The sequence below is a fragment of the Rhinopithecus roxellana genome, chromosome 12, assembly GCF_007565055.1.
Source record: "Rhinopithecus roxellana isolate Shanxi Qingling chromosome 12, ASM756505v1, whole genome shotgun sequence".
Taxonomy (NCBI): domain Eukaryota; kingdom Metazoa; phylum Chordata; class Mammalia; order Primates; family Cercopithecidae; genus Rhinopithecus; species Rhinopithecus roxellana.
Genome location: NC_044560.1, coordinates 30,098,356 through 30,125,497, shown reverse-complemented (window position 1 = coordinate 30,125,497; position 27,142 = coordinate 30,098,356). Strand labels below are relative to the sequence as shown.

General features: G+C 49.7%; 1 protein-coding gene across 2 annotated transcripts in view; it reads right to left on the bottom strand.

Moving 5' to 3' along the window:
• The window catches only part of NPHP4 (nephrocystin 4), a 143,559-nt gene that overhangs the window by 88,501 nt on the left and 27,916 nt on the right, over positions 1–27,142 (bottom strand). For both annotated transcript variants that reach the window (XM_030942780.1, XM_030942779.1), the window contains exons 4-9: positions 22,762–22,934; positions 20,663–20,727; positions 15,650–15,805; positions 6,263–6,399; positions 1,744–1,925; positions 768–894 (exon numbers count right to left, since the gene is read on the bottom strand). In XM_030942780.1, the coding sequence (XP_030798640.1) occupies positions 768–894; positions 1,744–1,925; positions 6,263–6,399; positions 15,650–15,805; positions 20,663–20,727; positions 22,762–22,934 (840 nt within the window). The remainder of the gene's footprint in view (positions 1–767; positions 895–1,743; positions 1,926–6,262; positions 6,400–15,649; positions 15,806–20,662; positions 20,728–22,761; positions 22,935–27,142) is intronic.

Here is a 27,142-nt window from a genome sequence, read left to right as displayed (position 1 = left end):
CTCACGTGTGCAAATTCAAGCTTTTAAAGTTCCCTATGAGAAACCATCTCTCACGTGTGCAAATTCAAGCTTTACCACACTACTGTCATATAAAAATACATTAAAACGGCCTCATTTTTCAAAATAATTACCGATTCAATCATCATGAATTCACGCGATTACGATACATGAAACTTACTGACTTATGCGTTACTCCCAGCCAGCAGAATGCACCTGTCGTTTGTGAACCATCTATTTGGTCTTCGTCCAGTTTCCTGGTACACAACTCCTGAAACCCCCGGAGTCTCCGAAGTGCTATCTTTTGTGTGCTAATGAGGTGACCGTGGCTGGCAGCCCCTCGGTGGCTTCAGGATGGGGCTGCTCACAGCAAGACCAAGGCAGGGGGAGGAGAGTGACTGAAGGTTACACTGATCATCAATGGCCAATGTTTAATCAATCATGTCTACGGAATGAAGTGTCCATCAAAACCCAAAAGGGCTGGCTTCAGAGAGCTCTGGACAGCTGAACCCACGGAGGTGCCCAGAGGGCGGAGCCCAGCAGGGCATGGGAGCTCCAAGCCCTTCCCACATTCTTTGCCCTCTCCATCTCGTCTGTATCCTTCGTAACATTCCTTACAATTAGCTGGTAAATGTCCGTAAAGTGATTTTCACTTATTATTTATAATAATCATGCCTCTTTTTAATGGAAAAAGCATTCATGCCCATTACATTTATCCTCAGCACAGAATTCATCGCCAGAGGAACCTGAGTACAAAAAGCTGTTCTTACATTGCTGTCCACTCCTGCAGGGCTGCTGAACACGTACTCCAGCTGGAAGACGACCGCAAACGCAGGGTGGCCGACCATCTCTGGGAGGCGGAGGCGGCTTCTCAAAACCAGAGCTTGACTCCCAGAGCTGGGTCAGAAACACAAACCGGGGGCGTATTAGAGCTCGGGCTCCCATCTTTCCTTCATCCACATTGACCACCGTCAGCAACAGCCAAGGGGACACCCTGGGGGACACAGGGGTGCTGCTGCCACAGCAAGTCTACCATGTAACACTGCATGCTCTTCCCAAATGATCTGGAAATTCCCCCAAACCGTTGCTTTTTTTTTTTTTTTTTAAGAGATGAGGGTCTCACTATGCTGCCATGACTGGTCTCAAACTCCTGAGCTCAAGCAATCCTCCCGCCTCGGCCTCTCACTGCTCTTTCAACCCCTTTCCAAATTACCAAAGCTTGATACAGCCTGATACGGCCAAGTTACCAGGAAATGCCATAGAGGATGGAGGCTCCTTCTTCAAGGCTGGCCTACGGCAGAGGACACCTGGTCTCTGCCTGGCACCACAAGAGAGGAAAGGCATGACACCCTGCAGTGATGTCTGCGGCACCTGATTTGGGAGGCACTGGATTAAACAGAGCAGCAGGTCTTGCTGCCCCGATTCTCTGTCCTGTGAGAAACTAATCACAGGGCACGCCTAGAAGGCAGCATGCAAGGCCTCCATTGACCCTCAGCAGCCGCAGCTGGAAGCATCCATAATGCTAACCCCCAAATTGTCAGAGCACAAATGGAAAAAAAAGGGGGGGCTTTTTCCGAACTTCCAACTCCAAGGTTGGTTCCTAATGGGCACAACTTAGCAAGAGGAAAGAAACACAAGGAAGAACTGCCCCGTGGGTGAGTCCACACCTGACATGCACAAACGACCTCATTGCATCGTGATCCCCTGTACATCCCCACCCATCCCTGGGGACCCAGGGGACAATACCTGGTCTTGGAAGAGGAGACCACTTTCCTGCTGAAGCTGGCTGAGCGCGTCAAGGCCACATCCATCTCAGGCACCAGTACAACGACCTGCGGCCTCTGCACGAAGCCCAGACCGTTGTGCACGCCCACACGCAGGCGCCGTTCCAGGATCTCCAGGCCACCACCGTCCAGTGGGCCACATCCCTGGAAGAGGCACAGGCAGAAGGAATGAGCCCTGGCACAGACGGGAAGAGGGAGCTCGCCACAAGTCCCTGGGGGAGGCGAGCAGAGAGAAGAAACTGGAGCAGAAGCTGCAGATAACTGCAGATCAGATGATACTTAGTCAAGATGAGTGCAAGCAAATGACAGATACAGCACCCAATCCCAGCCACTGGCCTTGGGCACTGCCCGGGGAGTTTTGGCATTTCCGACACAGCATGATCCTCTCAGTACAATGCACACCCTCAGATGCCTCGATCCCCAAACCCTGACACTAGCTTTCCAAGGTGGAGCTGACCATTCTCAAGATGCAGCAAACTCATATTTGGCTCCTTCAAGACTCCTCCAAGGTCCCATAGCCCACTTCCCCAGTCCCCTTTCCCAGAGGCTGCTTCCCCGGAGCCCACTTCCCTGGGGCCCAATTCCCTGGACGATGATGGAAAGGTGCTCAGAGGCAGAGCTCAGCACATTTCAACTCTGTCTACCGAGAGACCTGAGACTTGGTTGGTGTACAAAGGGAAACATGCTTAGGCACTAAGTCCTAAACCAATAAAAACAGAATCTGCCCCAAAGTGGTCACTCGATATTAAAGTGTTTCATCTTAACAAAAATGGACAGGCACTCTAACAAATGAACAAGGATATTCCCCCAGCTATTAGTGTTTATTAAATTATGTGATCTTTGCAAAATGATCCCCGAATTTTCAAGTTTTCTTTACCGCCCATTAATCAAGTGGAACAGACCTAAATTCAGCCTTTGGATAATGAAAATAAAACTATGCAGATAACTGAGTATCTGTCAGTTGGACTGGAACAAAAATACAAAGACAGTAAAAACACATAATAAAGTGATTTTAATGGGACTGTAAAAAATTCAACAATGATATTCCTAAAACATCTCTACCCTCACACAATCTGCCCTGAAAAATGAGAAAACAGCAGGAACTACACCAAGGAAACTGATGTTGCTCTTTCAATCCTATTCTCTGTTTTGTGTGTACATAAGACCATATTATGTGGAACTGCATTTTCAAGAATGGGTAGGGAGCAAGCAAGTCCAGCTCATTCACACACGCGCGCGAGCGCGCACACGCACACACACACACACACACACAATAACTTGCTAACTTAATAGACTACTAGGATGAGCACCTGAATCATTCATTCTCACAACTACATATTACAGCCCTACTATGTGCCAAACCCCGTTCATGCACATCACGTGTCATGGTAAACAAAACAAAGTCCTTGTCCTGGTAAACAAACACTCACAGCAAGAGACCAACAATAACAGATAAGAAGGCCAGCTGCTTCTTCCAGGAAGGGCTGAGCGCCCGGGAGGAACACGGGGTGATGGCTGGAGACACGGTGGCAAGGGCGGGGAACAGCACCCCTGAAGGAAAGGCAGGGGACCCCGTCCAGACCTGAAGCCTGAGGGGAAACACTCAGAGATGTGCAGGAAGAACATTCAGGAAAGCCTGCTACATGCTCCAGGACCCATGCAGGGACAAACATGAGTCCGAGGTCACCCAGGCGGAGGCAGGCCTGAGTCCAGGACTGCAAAACAGGCCCAGGAAGTAGCACACAGTGAAACAGGGAAACCCGCAAAGACCAATCCATGCCCAGGAGGCAGCATGCAGTTAGGCAGGGGAAACCCGCAGAGACCACACCACATGCCCCCCAGAGGGTCAGGATCCCAGGTGTCAGTTCAAGGGCAATGAGAAGCCAGCAGCAGGTTTTCAACACAGAAGAAAAAGGGCTGAATTTACGTTTTTACACTTGATCTTACCCAAAAGGCCGAGAAGCGATGATTTATGTTTTTAAAAGACCTCTTTGACTACTGAGTGAAAAAAAATGTTCTCTGGGACTTTCAAGTGAACATGACAGAGACACTTCCTCAGAGAATTTCCTTCCCCCAGGACCTAAGGAGCAAAATATGCCAACAATTAAGGACGGTGGCATAACAGAACGCACCAGCCTTCGGGACCTGGCGCCAAGGCAGGACCCAAGCCTTGAAGCTCAAAGGGAGGAAGGCAGGCACCGTGCCCATCTCTGCCTCCACCCCCAGGAGCTACGGCTGAGTTGGCAAAATCCTGGGAATTCCACCAAACCCTCATGGTAAAGGACTCATTCACAGCTCCAGGTAAGCGATCTTTAAAGCCACATCCTTTGTCCTGGAACCTGGAGTCCCCTACCTCTCTGACTCTGGACTTGGCCAGTGACCTGCTTTGGCCAATGGTAGAGTAACACATTTAATCCAAACAGAGGTTTGAAAATGTCTGCGCATTTCCAACTCCTCTCTTAAACATCTGCCTCCACGAGAGCAAGTCCAGACTGGCTGCCACAGGAGAGGCCACAGGGAGCCACCCCACCCCAACCAAGGTCATCCTAGACCAGCAGACCCCAGCGGACCAGCCAGCTCATTGCAGGCCCATGAGGATTTTCCAAAAAAGTCCCTTTTACTTCCTGCTCGAGATTCTACTAAAAGTCAGGATATACATGGAAGAATGCTCAGCCCCAACCTGAACATAACCCAACAGTCCATCAGTGGTCGAATGGATTCATAAATCCTGGTGCCCTCACATGGATGACCATCCAGCAAAGAAAGTGAGCAAATGGAGCCACAGCCACTGCAGACAGCCTCTCACGGGAGCACAGTGTTGAGCAAAAGCAGCAAAACAATACAGAAGAAAAAAGTACGATTTCATTTAAAGATAGGTCAAAAGCAGGCAAGCCTATAGTGTTTAGAGATGCCTCGACAGGCAGTAAAACCAGAACAGAAAGCCAAACGTGATTAGCACAAACGCCCTAGGGAATGGGCGGGGAGGAAGGTGCAGCCAGGATGAGACCGGAGGGGCTCTGAGGGTGCCTCTGTGGGTGCCAGGCCCAAGGCCTCCCCCTGCTGTCCTTCCTCACGTCGCGCAGTCACGCAATCGCATTCTGCGCACTGCTGTGGGACTCATCATGAAAGGGGTGTGAAATGAAGAGGACTCGACGCAATAGCAAGATGTTACCCCACCAGGCTCTTGGCTCTCTGCAATTAAAGTTTCTTTCTCTTTGTTTCTGAAGTCCAAAGTGAAGACTCTCTCTCGTTCTAGGAGGGGGAACAAGGAGTGGTTTGCCCACAACCAAGGTCTAAGGGCCCCTCCTTCCAGAGCTGAGAGCAGCCAGGGCTGACCCCTCTTCTCCCCACTCCATCTGGTGACCATCAGCGAAGGTGCGGGCAAGTGGGCTGAGCCCAGGGCCCCAGCAGAACCAGGCAATCTCCGTCCCACATGCCTGCTCCCACTGCTGCTGGAGACAGAAGAGCCAGGGCGGTATTTGTGACAGTTCATCAGGTCCAATTTTTCCAGACCAAGGACAGATTATTGCCTAGAAAACATAAGCAATCCCCAAACCTGCAAAGGCTTTTCCAAGTCTTGTCTGGCATACAAACAAGCTTCTACACAGAAAATCCAAGAGAATTTTTGCTGTCAGAGGTGACGGGAGCTCTAGAAACAACCTCCCTGGCCCTGGTGTTTTACAGCTTACAAGCCAGGGCATCGCTGGGACGGGGCCAGAGAGGAAACCCCAGTGGATGCTGTGCACTAGGCAGGCTGAGTTCCACACACCTCCAAGACACAGACATCCCTCCCAGGGGCCACAGGCAAATAGGCTCGACAGGCTCTGCCTAACAGACGGGCAACCACTCCAGACGCCCTGCCAGGGCACCTGGACAAACCCATACACTGAAAAGCAACAGACAGGAACGGCAGGGAGTGTGAACAGGCTCTCAGAGACCAGAACGCAATGATGTGTGACACGGGCAGGCTGAGGGGACGGTGAGGCTGGAGGTGCCTTCCCAGGGGCCCAAGGTGGGTGAGATGACTGAAGGCTTCCAGCCACCTCTGGAAATGAACCCCATGTCCCCACGGACATCCTCTGAATATGGGAAAGGTTCTATGGGTTTCCCTATGCCCATCTGGTGACTTAGTTTACTTTAAATGAGGATTATTTCATGATCTACCAGAATTAATGTTAATTAACATCTCAGGTTAACTGCACCTTCGTCACTGTTCAAGTTAAAACAACGACTGGAGGCTCTGTGGGGGCCTTGGCTGTGGAAGAAAGGGGTCCCTGAAGGTCCAATTCAGCTCCAAAAAGTGGGAAAAGACAGAACCACGTCACTTTATGGCCACAAGGCCCTCCTCAGCAACATCAGATGCGGGTTCTCCCCTGCCCTACCCACCCCTGCCCTGCCCTGCCCCACCTCCTCCCTGCCCTACCCGGGCCCCACCCCTGCCTGGTCCCACCCTGCCCCCCATTATGCTTCTGACTCCACACCTCCTGGAAGTGGTCCTGGACGTGGAGCTCCAGCAGCTCTTCCTCAAACTTCTCGAGGGAGGGGTACAGGGTGAAGAATAAGTCGTCCAAGTGCCCCGTGATGGGCTTCTGGAGGCGAGGCTTTCGGAGAGCGTCGCCTGAAACAGTGAGGGTGCGAAAAGGATCATCCTTGGGAATAAAAACCCAGTGGCAGCCACCAAGGGTCCCCACCCACCCCAGCCTCAGCCGGGGCCTGCAGCAAGGAAGGGTGCTCAGGACCCCCACACAAAGCACAAGGCCCAAGCCAAGCCCCCACAACAATTAAGCAAATGCAGATTTCATTGGCAGTCCGAATTCTACCCCAAACCTCCTCCAGGAACAGTTTTTTATGTTTTGGTTTGTGTGTGTGTGTGTGTGTGTGTGTGTGTGTGTGTGTGTGTGTGTGTGTGTGTGTGTTTTGAGATGGAGTCTCGCTCTGTCGCCCAGGCTGGAGTGCAGTGACGCAATCTTGGCTCACTGCAACCTCTGCCTCCCAGGTTCAAGCCATTCTTCTGCCTCAGCCTCCTGAGTAGCTGGGACTACAGACAGCTGCCACCATGCCCAGCTAATTTTTGTATTTTTAGTAGAGACAGGGTTTCACCATATTGGCCGGACTGGTCTCGAATTCCTGACCTTGTGATCCGCCCACCTCAGCCTCCCAAAGTGCTGAGATTACAGGCGTGAGCCGCCGCACCCGGCCCAGGAACAGTTTTTATAATTCGACAACTCAAAGAACACAGATTGGAGAAGGCAAAGTGACATGTGCAGCCCTGCAGCCTGCTGCCCTGCATGGCTTCCTTCCTCTCTCTCCAGCAGGAACGCGGCCAGCCACGCCGCTCCTTACTTTACCGTGTTACCTTGAACCATCTGCAAACACACTGAGCAGGCATGAGCCTGTCAAGGCAACCAGCAAAATACAGCCTGAACAACACCATAAGAAAAGGGTCCCATCCAGGGAACAGTGGCCCCAGGGACCCAGCTCAGGGTCCGGTGCAGAGCAGGCCCATGAAAAACCTTGGCTGAGAGAGGGAAGGACCCAGGGCTGCCTGTGGAGCCTTCTCACTGGCTCTAGAGCAAAGGCTCACCCAGGAGGAGGAAGGAGCCAACCGCTTCCCAATCTACACACACTCGTGGACTCTGCCCCTTCTTTCCCCACCACTGTCATCTTCTTCTGGTCCTAGCTCCCTCTCTTCCTATATTTTAATGATCTTTTACTTATGTAGATATGCAGATTTTTAAAAGCTAATTCCAAAGTTGCAAAAAAAAAAAAAAAGAAAACACCAAGGTAAGACTCAATGCCGATGAAACTGCCGTCAACAGAACACTCTCCTATCCTGCGGAAGGTTATGAGTCAGTATCGCCTTTGCCTTCGAGTACGTCAAAAGCTTTAAAATACCACTTTCTGCCCCAGTAATTCTACTTTTTGAACCTATTCAGAGAAAATAATCAAACACAGAAGCAAGGATTTATGTGCAAGAATATTCACTGAAACTTTATTATGATAGAGAAAAATCGAAACCAAATGTTCATTAGGGGAATGTTCATTAAACTATTATTCACTCAGGCTGAATAAGAACAAAAAATCACACTGTCAAAGATTATTTGATACACTGAGAAATAATCATAATATAAGTGAAAAGAATAGTAACATATAAAACTGTTATTCCATTTGATAGCAATGGTATCTAAAAGTATGTGCACTTACATGTATACACGTGTATCTGCAGGCAGCAATTGTAGATTATCTTCTTCATAGTTTTCTATATTGTCCCTATCACAAACTCACATTACGTTTGTCCAATGGAACAGAATAGAGATTCCAGAAATAAATTCATGCACCTACAGCCAACTGACTTTTAAAGAGGTGCCAAGAACACACACTGGGAAAAAGACAGTCTCTTCAATAAATGGTGCTGGACAAACTGGACACCCACATGCAGAAGAATGCGATGAGATGCCCTACCTCTCACCATTCGTAAAAGTCAACTCAAAATAGATTGAAGACTTAAACTTAAAACCTGAAACTATGAAAATACTAGAAGAAAACGGAAGAAGTGCTTCATAACACTGGGCTGAGTAAGGATTGGGCTGTGTAAGGACTTTTTTTTTAATAAAACCGTAAAAGCACAGGCAACAAAAGCAAAAAGAAACCAATCGATTATATCAAAATAAAAAGGTCTTACACAACAAAGCAAACAATTAACTGAGTGAAGAGCTAACCTGCACAATGGGAGAAAATATTTGTAAACTATGTATCTAACAAGGGGTTAATATCTAGAATACATAAGGAATTTAAGCAACTCAACAGCACACACACACACAAAAACTAGTAGCTTCATTTTAAAATGGACAAAGGGCCTTAATAGACATTTCTCAAAAGAAGGCAATCAAATAGGCTGTAGGCACATGAAACAATGCTCAGCCTCACTAGTCATCAGGGAAATGAAAATTAAAACCACAATGAGATACCACTTCATTTCAGTGAGAACGGCCACACCAAAAAGATAAAATAAGCGTTGGTGAGGATGTGGAGAAAAGGGAACACCTATACACTGTGGGTGGGATTGCCAATCAGAACAGCCACTATGGAAAACTAGACAGAGGTTCCTCAAAAAGTTGAAAATAGAATTCCCATATAATCCAGCAACCCTACTACTGAGTATATAATATCAAAAGGAAATGAAATCAGTATGTCAAAGAGATATCGCCACTCCCATGTTTATTGCAGCACCATTCACAAGAGTGGAGACACAGAATCAATCTAAGTGTTCATCTATGGATGAATGCATAAAGAAAAGTAGTGTATCTACACAATGGAGTACTTACACAGCCACGAAAAAGAATAAAGTCCTGTAGCTTGCAAAAACACAACACGGATGGACCTAGCAGACATCAAGGTTAAGTGGAATAAGCCAAGCACAGAAAGACAAATGCCACATGATCTCACTCATATGTGGGAGCTCAAAAAAAAGAGTTGGTACCATAGAAGCAGAGCACAGAACAGTGGTTACCAGAGACTGAGGAGGGGAGGGAGAGGTTGTCAAGGGGTCATGGCACAAGTTACAATCTAAATTCTGCTGTTCTTGCACAGCAGGGTAATGATGGTTACCAGTAAGTTACCGTAAAACACAACAGAGCTAGAAAAGCAGCTTCTGAACGTCCTGACCACACAGAAACGATGAGTGTGGGAGATCACGATCACGCTAGTACTCTCATTTGATCACTCTACAACACATACGTGTACTGAAACATCAAACTGTTCCCCACAAATATATACAACTACAGTGCGCCAAGAAAAATTTTAATAGAATGTTTCAAAGAGCTGGGGTGGGGGGATGACATAAACTAAAATAACAGAGGACAATGGCCATTTACCAGACCAACTTCCTTTAGGAAGGATCACTTGTGTGCCATGGGTGCCCCATCTCAAGAGGCGGCAATCCCTCAGTGGAGGGATCAGGGTCACTAGGCATCTGGGAGGGGGCAGAAGTCAGTGCTCCTGGAAGTGGCCCAGGCTGGGAAGGAAGCAGGTTCTGTGTGGCCACCCCATGACCAAGGTGCACACCCCCAGGCCCAATGGCCATTCCAATAGTTGTGACTCTGGTCTGCACAGGGAGCTGAAGATGCAAGTCCCACGCACGGGAAGTCATTAGGGGAGGAAAGATGGGTTCCTGCCAGGACAGCCAGACTGAGAAGCTACATCTGCAGTGAGTAGAACCTTCCAGATCCTGGAGGGCCCAGGGAAGCCAGACAAGCCTGGGTATCCTCATTCAGCCGGCTTGGCAGGCCATGTCTTGCAAGCATCATGGGCTCTGGAGTAAAGCACCTAAGCCCAAGCCTGGCTCAGCCACCAAGTTACTTTGTGACCTTCGAGTTGCCAGGCCTGGACAAAAACACAGCTGGGCCTGGTGCTGAATGCTGCCTTCGCACATCTGAAGGGCGAGCAAAGGGCAAACAGATCAGACCTCCCAGGACGCTCTACTGTAGGAGGCTTGGATCTGGGCTGAATTTAAGACACAACTTTCATGATGAAGACGCTAGTGCTTTACCAATCCATCTCATTTTCTCCCCAAATACATCTTTATGAGCAGGCCCTATTATTGTGCCCATTTTATAAAGGAAAAACAAAAGCGAAGAATTGGAGCGGCTGGGAAACCTGCCCCGAGCTCACATCGTGGCTAGATGTGGAACACACACCCGCCACAGGTCTCTCAGCCTCCAGCATAACCCAACAAGCATCCTTTTACTATCTGAAAGCATTCATCCTTTCACTCACTCATTCAGCCAACCAACCAACAGCAGCAACCAAGACAGACACGAACCCCACCATGGCAGAAGTGACCCCCACGGCAGCGGAGGCGTTCTGCCCTTCACGCTCTGTAGCTTGGCCCACCGTTAATGTATCTGCTGCCAAGTCTCTGGCTAGGAATGGAATTCCCAATAACAGCATTGATCCTAAGGAAAAACACACCCCACTCTACAACAATCCATTTTATTCTGGGACCCCCACGAGCACACTACAGAGAAAATAGGGGTTGCCAGCAAATGCTTCACAAGCAAGAACCCCCTTCCCACTGACATCCATTGGAGAGCCCCTGAGATTCCCCTAGGCCCTAACAGGCTCCCACAGACCACAGCCTCCTGGGGACACAGCTCTTCTGCTAAGGATATTTAATTCACCAGAATGCACCTCAAAAAACAAAAACACTGTAACAGTGGCAGGAGAATGAAAACTAAATTTAGGAATGATTTAAGTAGGAATGAAAATGACTTTGAGCTAGTCCAGGTTTATTCTAAAACACCTTCTATTGCCTTTGGTGACTGTGGTTAGATTTGAGGTCTACTACTACCAAAATCCATTCAAGAGAGATCGATGGCCTGTCTCCTAAGAGTGCAAAGGAACATCCTCAGCACCTAGCCCAGGGCCTGCTTCACAGTGTCTACTCAATAAATATTTGGTAAATAAATCAATGAATAAATGAACGAATTAGTGAACAGGTAAAAAGTATATACCAAGTTATGAGCACTGGTTTTCTCCACGGAGTTACACTAGAAGGGAAGACGTTCAGTTTTTACTAAATGTATTGAATACACATGAACTTTGTGGTTTTAAAATGGTATTTAGCATTGTATAAAAGGGGCACACAACAGACAAGCTATGTTGGCACTGGCCAGGAACAGCTGTCAGAAACCAGCCTCAAGACCAGGCACAGTGGCACATGTCTGTAATCCCAGCACTCTGGGGGGCCAAGGTGGGCGGATTCCTTGATGCTTGAGCTCAGGAGTTCGAGATCAGCCTGGGCAACACGGAGAAGCCCTGTCTCTACAAAACATACAAAAATTAGCTGGAGGCCAGGCGCCATGCCTAATGCCTATAATCCCAGCACTTTGGGAGGCTGAGGTGGGTGGATCACCTGAGGTCAGGAGTTCAAGACCAGCCTGGCCAACGTGGTGAAACCCCATCTCTACTAAAAATATAAAACTTAGCTGGGCATGGTGGCTAACGCATGTAATCCCAGCTACTCAGGAGGCTGAGGGAGGAGGATCGCTTGAACCCAGAAGGCGGCGGTTGTAGTGAGCTGAGATTGTGCCACTGCACTCCTGCCTGGGCAACAGAGCAAGACTGTCTCAAAAAAAAAAAAAAAAAAAAAAAAAAGCCAGGCACAGGTGGCACACGCCTATAGTCCTTACTACTCAGGAGGCTGAGGTAGGAGAATGACTTGGGCGTGGGAGGCAGAGTGTGCAGTGAACCAAGATTGTGCCACTGCACTCCAGCTTGAACAACAGAGCCAGACCCTGTCTCAAAAAAAAGAATTAGGGAAGAATCTGGCTGTCATTATATAAATAATTTTAAAAGTTTAAGAAGTAAAATAAAAAGAAAGTAGTCTCAGGGCCCACACAGCACTGGCACCCCAAACACAACAGAAAGGCTAGGCAAATTGTGTTTCTCTCCTAAAACAACTCTGGGAGCGGGGGCAGGGGCGGCAGGGGTGTGGCAGGTGTTGCTGAGATACCTGTCCTTTCTCTCCAAAGGGCGCGTGCGGCCCTCACCTGGTGGAGTCGGTCAGTCCACTTCCCTCCGTCCCTGCCCCCAGACACCATGGTGTGTGCTTGCCCTGCCCTCAGATCCTCTGCTCACTCGATTTTCAACACCAGCAGCATAAAATGTCTTTCATTTTGCAATGTTCTAGGCACTGCCTGCATTCGTTCAGCGCCCTGGTGATGGGCCGGCTGCTCCATACCTGGAAGGCCGACTTGAGGCCAACGGGCCAGGCCTCTCCCAAAGCGTGGCCTTTAAGAATGAGGAGCAGGAATCATGCACCCTAGGCTCATGCTCTTTAATCCAAAACTCTATCTCCCATCTCGTGGCCCCCTTGGTCCCAGCTGGACATAAGACACTAGGAACAAAACCAGGCCTGTCCTCTTGGGGCACCACAGCTTCTCATTTGCAGTCCTAGTCATGAGGCTGAGCCAGTCCACAGTGACCTGCAGCTATTTCTGTTGGTCTGCAGTTCTACTGACACCCATGAGCAAGTCACAAAGTGATGACTACCCCTCCCGCTCCAAGATCCCAGGCAGTAAGACCCACACAGCCGACTCGAAAGCAGCACACCGCTAGTCCTGAAGATCAGTATCCACCAGGCAACGTCTCACAGCTAGTCCTGAAGATCACTATCCACCAGGTGACGTCTCACAGCTAGTCCTGAAGATCAGTATCAACTAGGCTACGTCTCACAGCGGGGCCTACAGGGCCCTCCCTGGCCAGCAGAGCAGGGGCCAGAAGGATAAGCTACAGCCCAGGTCTCAGAGCCAGACACAGGTTTTCATGTTCTCTTGGCTCAACTCAACAGCAGTGACAATGATGCCTTCCCTCTATCTCCCTCTTCCTTTCAGAGGATTGCAGGCAGATTACAGGGGTAATAAGACACCCCGAAGCGGGTATGGAGAGCACTTACAGCTCAGTGAGCCAGGACAGACCCATACTGGGGTCCCACACTTGCTGCTCCTATTCAGAGTTCCTTCCTCCCTTCTCATTTCTCAACCTCTCCTCCCTGGAATGCTGGAAAAACAGTGACTTCACAGTGATGATGTCCACAATAGACCCATCCAAGAAATTAATTAACTCAGCTAATAACATCTACACCCTGGCACCAACCAGAATGCCTGTGCGACGCACAGGGCTGTCATCGCCGACAACCAGGGACCCATGCTGGAGCCGAGCTGCATCCTTTTCTTCAGGGTCCAGAATGAGCCAAACTCTCAGCACAGCACTGCTCTCGGTCCCCATCCCTCACACACAAGGTTAAATCCTGCTCTTCCTGGAACCCAGCAGGGAGTCAGTCACCCAAGACACCCAAGGTTCTGGTGGTGCCAGGAAATCTCCAGCACATGACAGGTAGAATGAGGCTGGTGTGTTCCTTCTCCTGGACTCCTCAAGAAAGCCACACAAAAGCCTCCAGAAGTGCCTGGAAGAAGCATGGGCCCAGGCCATGAGGACCACCCAGCAGATTCCTACAGCAGAGCACACCCCCAACACTCCCATGGCTGCTGGGGTCAACCCAATTCCACTACCAGAGATTCAACTTCTGAAAACCACACCAAGACAGAGCCCTTGTCCTTTAACATGAATTTCAGTTTCCAAAACTCCTCAAGTCACTGCACACCCATGTTCACAGCAGCCAGAAGGTGGAAGCAACTCAAGCGTTAACTGCTGAAACAATCGGCAGAACATGGTCCATCCATAGACTGGAATATCATCCAGCCTTAAGATGAAAAGGAAGGAAACTGGGACACATGCTATAACATGGATGAACCTCGAAAACATTCCGCTCAGAACCTTGAAGATTTCACTCTTAGGATGAACTAACAGAGCAATTCCCCTCTCTTCCTAAAGAATGCCAGCCACTGAAGGACAAGGACTGCATGATCCTGAGAGGTGAAACTGGCTGGGCTTCTGGTCGGGTGGGGACTTGGAGAACTTTTCTGTCTAGCTAAAGGATTGTAAACACACCAATCAGCATTCTGTGTTTAGCTAAAGGTTTGTAAACACAGCAATCAGGGCTCTGTGTCTAGCTAATCGGGTCGGGACTTGGAGAACTTCTGTGTCTAGCTAAAGGATTGTAAATGCACCAATCAGCTCTCTGTGTCTAGCTAAAGGATTGTAAATGCACCAATCAGCACTCTGTAAAATGGACCAATCAGCACTCTGTAAAATGGACCAATCAGCAGGATGTGAATGGGGCCAAATAAGGGAATAAAAGCAGGCCAACCGAGCCAGCAGCGGCAACCTGTTCAGGTCCCCTTCCACGCTGTGGAAGCTTTGTTCTTTCGCTCTTCCAATAAATCTTGCTGCTGCTCACTCTTTGGGTTTACACTACCTTTATGAGCTGTAACACTCAACGCGGTTTACACTACCTTTATGAGCTGTAACACTCAACACGAAGGTCTGCAGTTTCACTCCTGAAGCCAGCGAGACCACCAACCCCCACCAGGAGGAACGAACAACCCTGGACGCACCACCTTTAAGAGCTGGAACACTCACTGCGAAGGTCTGCGGCTTCACTCCTGAAGTCAGCGAGACCACCAACCCACCGGAAGGAGCAAACTCCAGACACATCTGAACATCGGAAGGAACAAACTCCAGACACACCATCTTTAAGAACTGCCGCGAGGGTCTGCGGCTTCATTCTTGACGTCAGTGAGACCAAGAACCCACCAAAAGGAACCAATTCTGGTCACAATCCCAGCTCTATGAGGTCCTTAGAGTCACTGAAATCATGAAGACAAAAAGCGAAGGATGGCTGCCAGGGGCTGGGGGAGTGGGGAATAGGGAGTCCGTGTTGAATGGGAAGGAGCTTCAGCCAGGAAAGAGGAAAGAGCTTGGGGATGGATGGTGCTGGTGGCTGCACTACAATGTGAATGTACTTATTGCCACTGAACTGGCCATCTTAAAAGGGCTAAGATGGTCAAAGGGCTAATGTAAAATATGTTATCCTTATTTTACCTTAATTATCATCATCACCATCAGGTCACTGATGTGATGCCATATGGGTGAGATCCAGCCACAGTGGTCTTCCTGGCTATGGTCACACAGACTTGAACTCTGTCTCTTACGAAAGCATTGTCCCGATGAAAGAAGCCAGAAATGACTTGAAGGATGTGAGACACTATTTAGGAGGGAAACGGAAACTAGACTGCCATTCCATCCTCCTCCGCCACCTCCAACAATCCCCCGCCAGGCCGTGCTGCTGAGCTGCAGAGGGGCACTCGGCCCACGCTGCCCCTGGAAGAGCCCAGTGCCTTCAAGGTTTCACTGTGAACTAGAACAGACTCGACTCACCAAGCGGAGAGAATCAAAGATGCCCTTACCAGATTCTCCATGAGCTGGAAGCAGGCCAGGGATCTGCTGCAGACCAGACACCAGAAGGTTCTCAGGAAGAAGGTGGAACGCAAGCTCCAGGGCCGGGTGTGGCTTCAGCGTGTACTGCAGGCTGCAGTTCTCAATGAGGGTCATGTGTTTGTTTTCTGGGGAAGAAAATACCAATGTGATCAATTGATAGCTGAAAGTAAAGGCACTTCCAGTCAAACCAGCCAATAAACAGAGAATGTTAGAAATGCCACAAACAGGAAAGGGACTTTTCTAGGGAGAGTGTAGTAGTGCTCTGTTCAGCCTCAAAGTGAAAGGCATTGGCCTTCAATAACCTTCTCTGGGAAAGTTACAATTTAAACTTTTTTTTTGATTTTTCTTTATTTTTGTTGTTTTTGTTTTTGTTTTTAGAGACAGGGTCTCGCTCTGTTTGCCCAAGCTGGAGAGCAGTGGTGTCATCATAGCTCCCTGGAGCCTCAAACTCCTGGGCTCAAGTGATCCTCCCACTTTGGCCTCCCAAAGTGCTGGGATTACAGGCATAAGACACCACACCTGGCCTGGAGGTGCAGTTTTTAATCCAGCATAAAATCTCTCCCACCCACTACTTCCCTCAGTCTCCTGAGAGCACAGACAGGCATGGGCTGTGTGGTTTCCCCAGGTCTCGCTGGTCCCTGCCATCAGAGGGGCCTGGAGGACACCCTGGCCCGAGGCCTGCCTGCCTGCCTTTGCCTGTCAGCACTTGTATCCACCAAGCCCCAAAAGGAGCAGGGCAGCACTGGAGGGAGGTCAGCAGCATCAGAGACGGAGCCTTGTCCTCAGGGAGGTGCCACTTTCCTGGGGTGACGGCTCAGACCAAACACGCGGATACCCATAATGCACGGGGGAACTGGATCCAAACCACGGGACAGGTGTGGGTAAAGCACGAGGGGAAACGCGAGGAGGAAAAAGGGCATGAAGGAAAGCCCCCGGAGAAATGACACCCAGGAGGAGTGTGGCTGCACTGCAGTGGGGGCAGGCCCTGACGGTGGAAGGAATAGTATCTCCAGAAATGAGGGTGTGGGGAGAGGCACACCCCCAAAACACTGGGCCTGCGCTGCCCTCTTCACATTCCCACCAAATGGCCAATCTTGCTCAGGCCTGATTTTCTCCAGTGACAGGAAATCCACCACTTCCCGAGGCACAGGGCATGCACGTGGTCTCAGGCGGCTCAAGTCCTGGCTATGGCTGGGCCAGGGACAGCTACTGAGAGTCACAAGTTCAGCTCATTCATTTTCTGATTTCATAAAGAGCAGGTCGGGCACGGTGGCTCAAGCCTGTAATCCCAGCACTTTGGGAGGCCGAGATGGGCAGATCACGAGGTCAGGAGATCGAGACTATCCTGGCTAACCCGATGAAACCCCATCTCTACTAAAAAATACAAAAAAACTAGCTGGGCGAGGTGGTGGGTGCCTGTAGTCCCAGCTACTCGGGAGGCTGAGGCAGGAGAGTGGTGTGAACCCGGGAGGTGGAGCTTGCAGTGAGCTGAGATCCGGCCACTGCACTCCCGCCTGGGCGACAGAGCGAGACTCTGTCTCAAAAAAAAAAAAAGAAAGCGCTAAATATAAACTAGTGTATTATTAGAAAAAGAAATTAGTGAAAAACTAGGTCCACCACAGTGGCTTACACCTGTAATTCCAGCACAGGTGGATCACCTGAGGTCAGGAGTTAAAGAGACCAGCCTGACCAACATGGTGAGACCCTGTCTCTACTAAAAATACAAAAATTACCCGCATGGTGGCGCATGCCTGTAATCCCAGCTACTTGGGATGCTGGGGCAGGAGAATCGCTTGAACCTGGGAAACAGAGGTTGCAGTGAGCCGAGATCACACCACTGCAATCCAGCCCGGGTGACAGAGGGAGATTCCGTCTCAAAAAAAAGAAAAAGAAAAGAAAGGAATTGGTGAAAAACTATATCGTTTTAGTATCTAACCACTTCAAACATGGAATCTGCTTACTTTAAAATTTAAAATACTGCTAAAGGCATTTGACCCGGGTGGCTGGTCAGGAGTCACAACCTCTCCAGGAGGACACACAGGAGGAATAGGGGAAGACTCCAAATGCACAGACCTCAGACCCAGCCACCTGCTTCAGGAGTATGCCCTACGAGTTCACGCATACGCTCAGGGGAAGGGCGGACGCCCACTGCAACGGGGTTTCCAACCTTTTCTTTTTTTTTTTTTTTTTGAGATGGAATCTCGCTGTAACCCAGGCTGGAGTGCAGTGGCATGATCTCGGTTCACTGCAACCTCCGCCTCCTGAGTTCAAGCGATTCTCCTGCCTCAGCCTCCCCAGTTGCTGGGATTGCAGGCACTCACCCTCACACCCGGCTGATTTCTGTGTTTTTAGTAGAGACAGGGTTTCGCCATGTTGACCAGGCTGGTCTCAAACTCCTGACTTCAGGTGATCTGCCTGCCTCGGCCTCCCCAAATGCTAGGATTACAGGCGTGAGCCACCGCGCCTGGCCCCACCTTTTCTTACAGAACCGCCTAAGGGTCGGTAAGGAGATCTATTCAATCAATCATGGATGAAACATCGATTCCACAAAATACCACAGAGCTGTAAAAAGAATGAGTGCTTTTTGTGTACTGATAGAAAACATTCTTCTAGACAAATTGTAAGGGAAGAAAGCAAGGTGTGGAACAGTGAGTAAGAAGAGGTCAAGCATCAGATGCAATACCGGACATTCGCATTAGCTTCTGTGTCCGTAAAAAGACCCCGGAAGGGTCTGTTACCAGGGCAGCCCTGATGAAATAACAGCAAAAGTTCCTTTTTCTCACTGTTTTCCTTCAGTCCCTTTATCTATGGGTACCGCTGCTTTAAAGGAACCAGATGGCAAGGATGCCACCAGAGTTTCTTGACCCCTGACCAAATACCAGAGAAAGACAGAGCCCCACGAAACTGGTGCAAACTAGAACGGGTGAGCCCCAGCTGCCTTTAGACTATTAGCATATCATTATAATGCTAACATCCACTCTCCAAGAGAAGACTGCTGCGTGTTCTGTACAAGTCATGCCTGGAAGAGCACATTATGATCTGCATCGGCGTGCCTGGAGTCCCACCCTCCCGGCCCGACCCAGTCGTGCGGACTGTGGACGTGGAGCGAACATGGTGGCTGTCTACTTTGTTCTAAGGATACTTCCGAAAGAGAAAATCCTGGCATATGAATAATTAGATTCAATTGAAAAATAACCTAAAAGTCAATCTTTAGCAATGAAATGAAGTTCCTGACTGGTTGTTCTCAGCAAACTAAAAATAAAATCCTGAGCCCCCAGTGGAGTGAAGGGACCTCCTCTTGGCCTAGAGGACTCCACAGCGGCCTTGAAAATTGAATTCCGGGAGTGACAGGAGGGGGACCAGACAGGCCTCCATGTGCCCAAGCCTAAGCTAACCACCATTAGCCTTTCTTCCCTCAGGACTGGAACCAGCCCTTCTAGAGACTCCACCACTGCTGCTGGCCACTGATCGCCTGCCGCTGCCCCTCTTCTGGATAGCCCACGGAAGGCATGCAGGGAAGGCTTTCGTGTTCTCTGCTTCGCCTTTTGACGTCAGGGGCCGAGAACATCCCCCTTGGGTCCTGCTAGTGCCATGTTTTGAACACATGTCCCACGAAGCAGCATGGGACTCAGCCACGCACATGCATGCTTCTCTCGTAAACACGCATGACTTCTCCTGGGTTTATTAAAATAAGCAGACTCAGCCCCCACTCAGCAGAAATTCCTCTTCCCTCTGCCCCTCTCTCAAAGGGTCTGTTTCTGGCTTCTGGCTGGAGGCTACACTTCCCAGCCTATCAGAAAGGCCACCTGCAGGCTGCAGCCCTTTATGAGAAACAAAGCTCTCCTTTCCAGTCTCAGGAACCTCATCACTCTTCAGCTGACATCTATCATGAGACTGTCACCAAGACCTGTGAGGGGAAAAGGGAGTGGGTTTGATGTTTTGGTTTTATTTTTGAGACAGGGTCTCACTGTCACCCAGGCTGGAGTGCAGTGGTGCAATCTCACCTCACTGTAATCTCTGCCTACTGGGCGAAGTCATTCTCCCACCTCAGCCTCCTAAGTAGCTGTAACTACAAGCACATACCACTATACCTGGCTAAGTTTTTGTATTTTCTATACAGACAGGGTCTTACTATGTTGCCCAGACTGGTTTCAAACTTCTGAGAGCTCAAGTGATCCACCTGCCTCAGCCACCTAAAGTGCTGAAATTACAAGCCTGAGTCACGGTGTCCGGCCAGGTTTGACTTTTAACATAAGTCATAAGCCACATGGCATCCCCTTCGAGGAATCTAGGCAGCATCTCACCTCGAAGAGACAGAAAGTCACCCTCCCCAACAGATCCACCTCCAGCCACTCTTCCCCACCCACACTCTCCCAACTGCTGGGCAAGCACAGCCTCTGTGCTCTGAGCCTCCCTGATGTCCTTCTAGCCCACCCCCACCCCTCCCACCACACGCCCTTCCTGTCATCCTCCAGGCAGGCAGCAGCAGAGCAGACCGTCATCCCCATTCCTCCCAAATGGCTCCCTCTGGCTGCCTGGGAACGGCTGGTCAGAGAGGAACAGCAGGAAGCTCCCCACCAAACCCTGCTCTGCTCTAAGGCGGCCTCTCAGCCATGAGGCCTCGCCATGCTGGAGATAAACAATGACTGTGCGGTCAGAGATTTCAGACAGTCAGTGGCTGGTGACGGAGAGCTACTACTCCATCTGGTGAGCAGAGCTGTTCCCCTCCCTCCAGGAGGCTCTCACAGGCCCTCCTGTGCTCATTCCCACAAAGCAATGCCCTCCCTCAGGGCCGGTGTTTCAATTCTTTACTTTCTGCCAGAAGTCCAAGGCCACAAAACATCTGCCCAAACCTCTCAGATAAATTAGCTAAGTGGACAGTGGTTTACACTGAGAAAGATCCCATTCAGAGCTAAAGGTAGGGAACACTCAGGGAAGGCACAAGAGCAGCGAGTGCTGCCAAGGCCAGGCCTGGCTCTTACGCTCTGTGGGGTCCTGGAGAAGCGGGTGCAGGAGGGCTCTGGGGGTGCCATGGTACAGCCGCAACCTGGAAGACAGGACCCAGAGAACACTCATCAGCCACATGCACACTTCTCAGAAGGAAAGCACATGGAGGCCTCGGCCACTACCAAGCCCACCAGAGCTTTCTAAACGCCGCCAGTCCCATCCTCTGTGGAAGGCAGAGGCAGCTGAGGCCAGCAGCAGCAGCAGCTCCACTCCCCAAGCCCTCGGTGCTCATGGTCAAGCATCTCTGGCACACATGCAGCCCCAACCCAAGGCAGCCTGAGAACCGAGGAGCTTTCCTGGAAAACACCATGGAAATGTGTAAAACTCTAAAATGTCTCAAGAAAGACAACATCTAAGGAGTTTCCACAGCTGTATGTCTGGAGCAGAGCTTCTCAACCAGTGATGATTCTGCTCCCTAGGGCACATGTGACAATGTCTGGAGACTTTTTTTTTCGTCTGTCACAACTGGGCCAGGGGGCAGGGAGGGGGTGCCCTGGCATCTAGTGGGTTGCCAGGGATGCTGCTAAACATCCTACAGCACAGAGGACAGCCCCGTGACAGCAAAGAATCATCCATTCCAAAGTCAGTGGTGCCAAGCTTGAGAAACCCTGATTTGGAGTAAACATGTAGGCTTTAACCCTGGCTGAAAGGATGATGTGCCAGCCTATCCACCCGTATGGGCTCCTACACAGAGCCTGGCACGCGGCAGACACTCAGCTAGCACGTGCTGAATGAACATCTACTGTCCGCCAGATACCTGTGAAAACCACATCGCTCAGTATTCAAGCAGAACTTACGAGATATGCATTATCATTACCCCTCATATACAGATGAATAAATTCAGGGCCCAAGAGCTCAAATCTCTTGCCTAAAGTCCCACAGAGAATAAGTGCTAGAGTAGGATTTTGGCCCACATCCATCCTACCTCAAATTCATCACTCATGGCCAAAGCCAGCCCTTACTCCGGCCTAAAGAACAATTCCTTAAGTCACTTAGAAACGGCAAACCCAGTCGGACGCAGTCGCTCACGTCTGTAATCCCAACACTTTGGGTGGCTGAGGCAAGCAGATCTCTTGAGCCCAGGAGTTCAAGACCAGCCTGGGCAACATAGAGAGACCCCCGTGTCTACTAACAATACAAAAATTAGCCAGGCGTAGTGGCACACACCTGTAATCCCAGCTACTTGGGAGGGTGACGCACAGGAATTGCTTGAGCCTGGAAGTGGAGGTTGCAGTGAGCCAAGATTGCACCATGCACTACAGCCTGGGTGACAGAGCAAGACCCTGTCTCGAAGAAAAAAAAAAAAAGGCAAACCCCCAAGCAAGAAACATCCCACACTATGCTATTATGGACACACAACTTTAGATGACAAATGTACGGCTTTCTACTGCCACCATAAGACGAGGAGTTACACCACCACAGAAAGATGCTGGAATTTGGCCAAGTGCAAAACCCCATCTCTACTAAAAGTACAAAAATCAGCCGGGTGTGGTAGCAGGTGCATCACTTGAGGTCAGAAGCTCGAGACCACCCTGGCCAACATGACAAAACCCCATCTCTATAAAAATACAAAAATCAGCCAGGTGTGGCACCTGTAATCCCAGCTACTTGGGAGGCTGAGACACAAGAATCACTCGAACCCGGGAGGTGGAGGTTGCAGTGAGCTGAGATTACACCACTGAACTCAAGCCTGGTTGACAGATGACACTCTGTCTCAAAAGAAAGGCCGTGCACGGTGGCTCACGCCTGTAATCCCAGCACTTTGGGAGGCCGAGGCAGGCGGATCACGAGGTCAAGAGATCGAGACCATCTGGCTAACGTGGTGAAACCCCGTCTCTACTAAAAAAAAAAAAAAATACAAAAAATTAGCCAGGCGTGGTGGCGGGTGCCTATAGTCCCAGCTACTCGGGAGGCTGAGGCAGGAGAATGGCGTGAACCCAGGAGGTGGAGCTTGCAGTGAGCCGAGATCATGCTGCCGCACTCCAACCTGGGCGACAGAGTGAGACTCCATCTCAAAAAAAAAAAAACCCGACAGACACTGGCAAACCCCCGGTTGTAGAAACAAGGCAGGTACCTTTTGTCCTGGGAGGCAGAGGTAGGGGAGTTCGGTTGGTTGCTGAAGATCTGAAGAATTCCAAATCCACAGGACGCTGTCTGGAGGGTCCCATCCCGTTTCTTGCCCTCAGCGACCACTTCCACCACAGCCACGATATGAGGGTGGTTCAAGGATGTGTGAAAATACAAGGGCTGCAGAACAGAAGCCAGAGGACGGTCTGAGTGATCAGGACACACACAAAGAGGACATGGGTGCTGTCCCCACCCCCGAGACCGCCTTCCTACACGTGCCACAGCATCTGGAACTCTCTACCATGCCCTCATGTGGTGCACCGTATCTCTGCAGGATGCCAGGGAAGCGGGCACACTGAGGTAACTCCCTCAGACTCGAACATTGGTGTCAGAGCTCCTTATTCCAGAGCACCCAACATCCAGGACATCAGACGTCTGCTGCTTCTGCTCCAGGAACTTTCCATCCCCTAGGAATTCCACCACAAGAAACACCAACAGACCCCAGGCCCACTACAGCAGAAAAGGGGCTAGAGCGGCTATGCACCCAACCCTGCAGGGGGACACCAGGTAGGACCACAGTTAGATCAGCCCAAGACATAACACGTCCACCACTACAAACACACATGCGTGCTGATCAACTCCCGCTCCCAGCATCGCCTGACACTCAACACGGACAACACACCTTCCCAGTGTTGCTTCGTGCATAACCATTTTGAGTTCCATCTGAACTAACTGTATTTAAACTATTAACAAGAAGAATCCTTGTATTTCTTTAGGTGCTAAGTAATTATCCCCAGTTCAGAGCCCAAAAGACTCAAGCCTTTTTATGCCGAAAATCACCTTGAGATCATTTTATTAAAGGATTTCTCAAGATCTAAGTCAAGTAGATGATACTCAAATTGATCTTAAAAGGTTTTCCACTCACACCTTTCCATTTCCAACATGCAAATGGCCAGCCTCTGCTTCCGCCTTCCTGCCAGGCCCAGGGAGAGGGGGCCTGGGAAGACAGCGCAGGAGACTCACCCCGTCTCCGCATCTCATATGGGCGCTCCCACTTGGGAATGAAAGCACCTTCACTCTGCTGCTGCTTTTCTATTGCATTAAATTCAATGCAGTTGTTTTTATTTAAAATTAAGGGGCCTGGGGTGGTGGCTCGCACCTGTAATCCCAGCCCTTTTGGGAGGTCGAAGCAGGAGGATCACTTGAGCTCAGGAGTTCAAGATCACCTGGGCAACATAGCAAAACCCCATCCCCACCAAAAATACAAAAATTAGCCAGGCATGGTGGCACACACCTGTGGTCCCAGCTACTTAGGAGGCTGAGACAGGAGAATCACTTGAGCCTGGGAAGCAGAGGTTGCAATAAGCCGAGATCATGCCACTGCACTCCAGCCTGGGCAACAGAGTGCAACATTATCCTTTAAAAAAAAAAAAAAAGGAATGTCATAAGCACAGTAGACAAAGATAGAGACACCGACTGAGTTTGGTAATCAACAGGGAATGGTCATCCCCAGGCATCAGGAGTGGTGCTGAACCCATAACCCATACCCCACCCCAGCTGGGGGGCAAAGCACAGGTCACTAGCTGAGCACAGAGGCCGCCCTGCCCCCCAAGGCAGAAAGAGGTAAGGAGAGCCAAGGCTGGTCTTCTGCTCTATGACTTAAACTTGGGATAATCCTGCTATTAACGAGTCATTACCATGGTGTCACCGAGAAAACGTTTACTGTAATCACAGATTGTCAGCTCAGGATAACAGAGAGACGCATTAAAACATCAGCCATGAGATATAAATCGTTATTCTATTATCTTTTATTGCAATATGATGAAATAATGACCACTTACAGCTGACAGGTGGTTGGACTAACAGAGAATTATGTTTGTTTCCAAGACTCAAGAACTGCTTTTAAAAAGCCCCACTGCAAAGTCGAGTTGGTCATTATCTCACCTTTCCTATTTATACCTGTGCATATCAGTCTTACGAACACTACCCACTTTTTCTCTTGGCCATAAAACAAACATTTTGAACTCTGATACAGAGCAACAACAATCTGCCAGCCTAGAGGTCACCTTGAAATTACCTGAACCGGGTGGAACCCGCGGCTACAGACATGTCCCAAGTACAAGTTTATGGCTATGCCTCTCCCTTCTGTTTACCACTAAAAATAATCACTGAGGCCAAAAACAACAGCAGCAGCAACAGAGCCCCAGAGCTGCTTGTCTCAGCTGATCCAACCTTAGAATCTGAAGAATCCATCTTTAATCCGAAGAGTCAGCCACTCCAAGTGCACTGTGTTTGAAAAGTTCAGACGGTTGTACCAGTACAATTACTGATTGGTAAGTACATATGCTCTTTTCCAAAAATCATTTACTGACCCTCCAGTGTGGGAACAGCCCCAAGCTGAAGAATTATAAGGAACCTGGAAAACATAAGTCAGCTTTCAAGAAGCTCGAGCCTCGAAGGCTTCATAAAGGACAGATGAGGCAGGGGCACACAAAACTACGAGCAACTGAGACGCATGGCTGCACCCCTCGGGTCATCCCGGCAAAGTCACATTCGACCAGGTCACGAGTGCCTGACCACCCCAATTCTCGCCTTACTCAGCCAGGCAGCACCCAGCTGAGGAATACCTGTACACAAGCCCTTCAGTCTAGGGAAGCTTAAGGAACGCCACTGCCATACATTTGGAAAGGAACATTCTCTGCATCAACTGAAATTGCACGATTAAAAGGTTAAGTCAAGCCCATCAAATCGCCTGCAGGGGAAGGCCACTTGAGACAGAGGAGACAGGCTCTCTGTCACCCCTGCATGGCAGCTCACTCATCTGCACTGGTCAAGTTTCCTCCTTGACAGCATAAACAGATTACTAAATCATTTAAATGCTCCTGTCTTGATGCCTTCATCTTCAAAACCGCAGACACCATTTTGCCTCGGGGCCAAGTTTCCATTTTTCACCCACGGTGATGGAAGTGGAATAGGGCCTCTGCTGATGTGCCTGGATGAAGAGGTTGCAGCTGGGCACCCCCAACAGCACGGCCACGCGACCTGGCACCTACATGACATGGGCTCCTCAGACGACGCTGGGCCGCAAGGCCAGAGAGGAGCTGAGCAGGAACAGAATGAGTCCCTTCCAAAAAACTGTTTTCATAAGCCTTTAACAGGATATCTTCAGCCAGGCAAATAATGCAGAGACTTCATGCAGTTCCTACCCTCTGGCTCAGACTCACACTGCAGGTTCAGACGGCTTCCCAGACACTACCCCTCAAAGACAGCAGGGATCAGGGGAGCCCGTCCATTTCCACAGCAAAGCATCATGACAGGGACAGGGACAGCCTCCTGCCCCACGAATTATCCAGCCCACAATGTCAGCAGTGCCAAGGTCGAGAAACTCTCATTTGGAGTAAAAATGTAAACTTTAATCCTGGCTGAAAGGATAATACACCATCTTATCCATCTCTGCACGTCCAGCTCCTAAACACAGCCTGGCACGCAGAAGACCCTTAACCAACATTTGTTGAGTAGAAACTACTGCCCAGTGGGTCCCTGCTTACAGAAAAGCACATGACTTAATACTCCAGCAGCACTTAGGGGATGCAAACTCCTATCTCTCATGAGCAAATGAATGAAGTCAGGAGGAGTTTTTTTTCTTGCAAATTAATTTCTTTTTTTTTTTTCCATAGGTTTTTGGGGAACAGGTATTTGGTTACATGAGGAAGTTCTTTAGTGGTGATCTGTGAGATTATGGTGAACCCATCACCCGACCAGTAAACACTGAATCCAATTTGTAGGGTATTTTTTGTTTGTTTGTTTGTTTGTTTATTTTTGAGACACAGTCTTGCCCTATCACCCAGGCTGGAGTGCAGTGGCGCGAATCTCAGCTCACTGCAACCTCCACCCCCACAAGCTCAGGCGATTCTCTAGCCTCAGCCTCCCAAGTAGCTGGGATTATGGGTGCGTGCCACCACGCCCAGCTATTTTTTATATTTTTAGTAGAGACAGGGTTTCACCCTGTTGGCCAGGCTGGTCTCAAATTCCTGACCTCAAGTGATCCACCCGTCTCGGCCTCCCCAAGTGCTGGGATTACAGGCATGAGCCACTGCACCTGGCCTCAATTTGTAGTCTTTTATCCCTCACCCTCTAGGATCAAGGAGTTTAAATCACTTGCCTGAAGTCCCACAGGGATCAGCGATGAAGCAGGATGCTAACCCATCCTACCCCAACTCAACGCCCACGGTGAAAGCCAGTTCTCCCTCTGATCCAAAGAGCAATTCCTTGGCTTACTTAGAAAAGTAAGTAAACAAGCATGATTACAACCCAAAGCAAGAAATATCCAACCCCAGCTCTACCAAAATAAAAAAAATTGAGCTCGGTGCGGTGGTGCATGCCTGTAG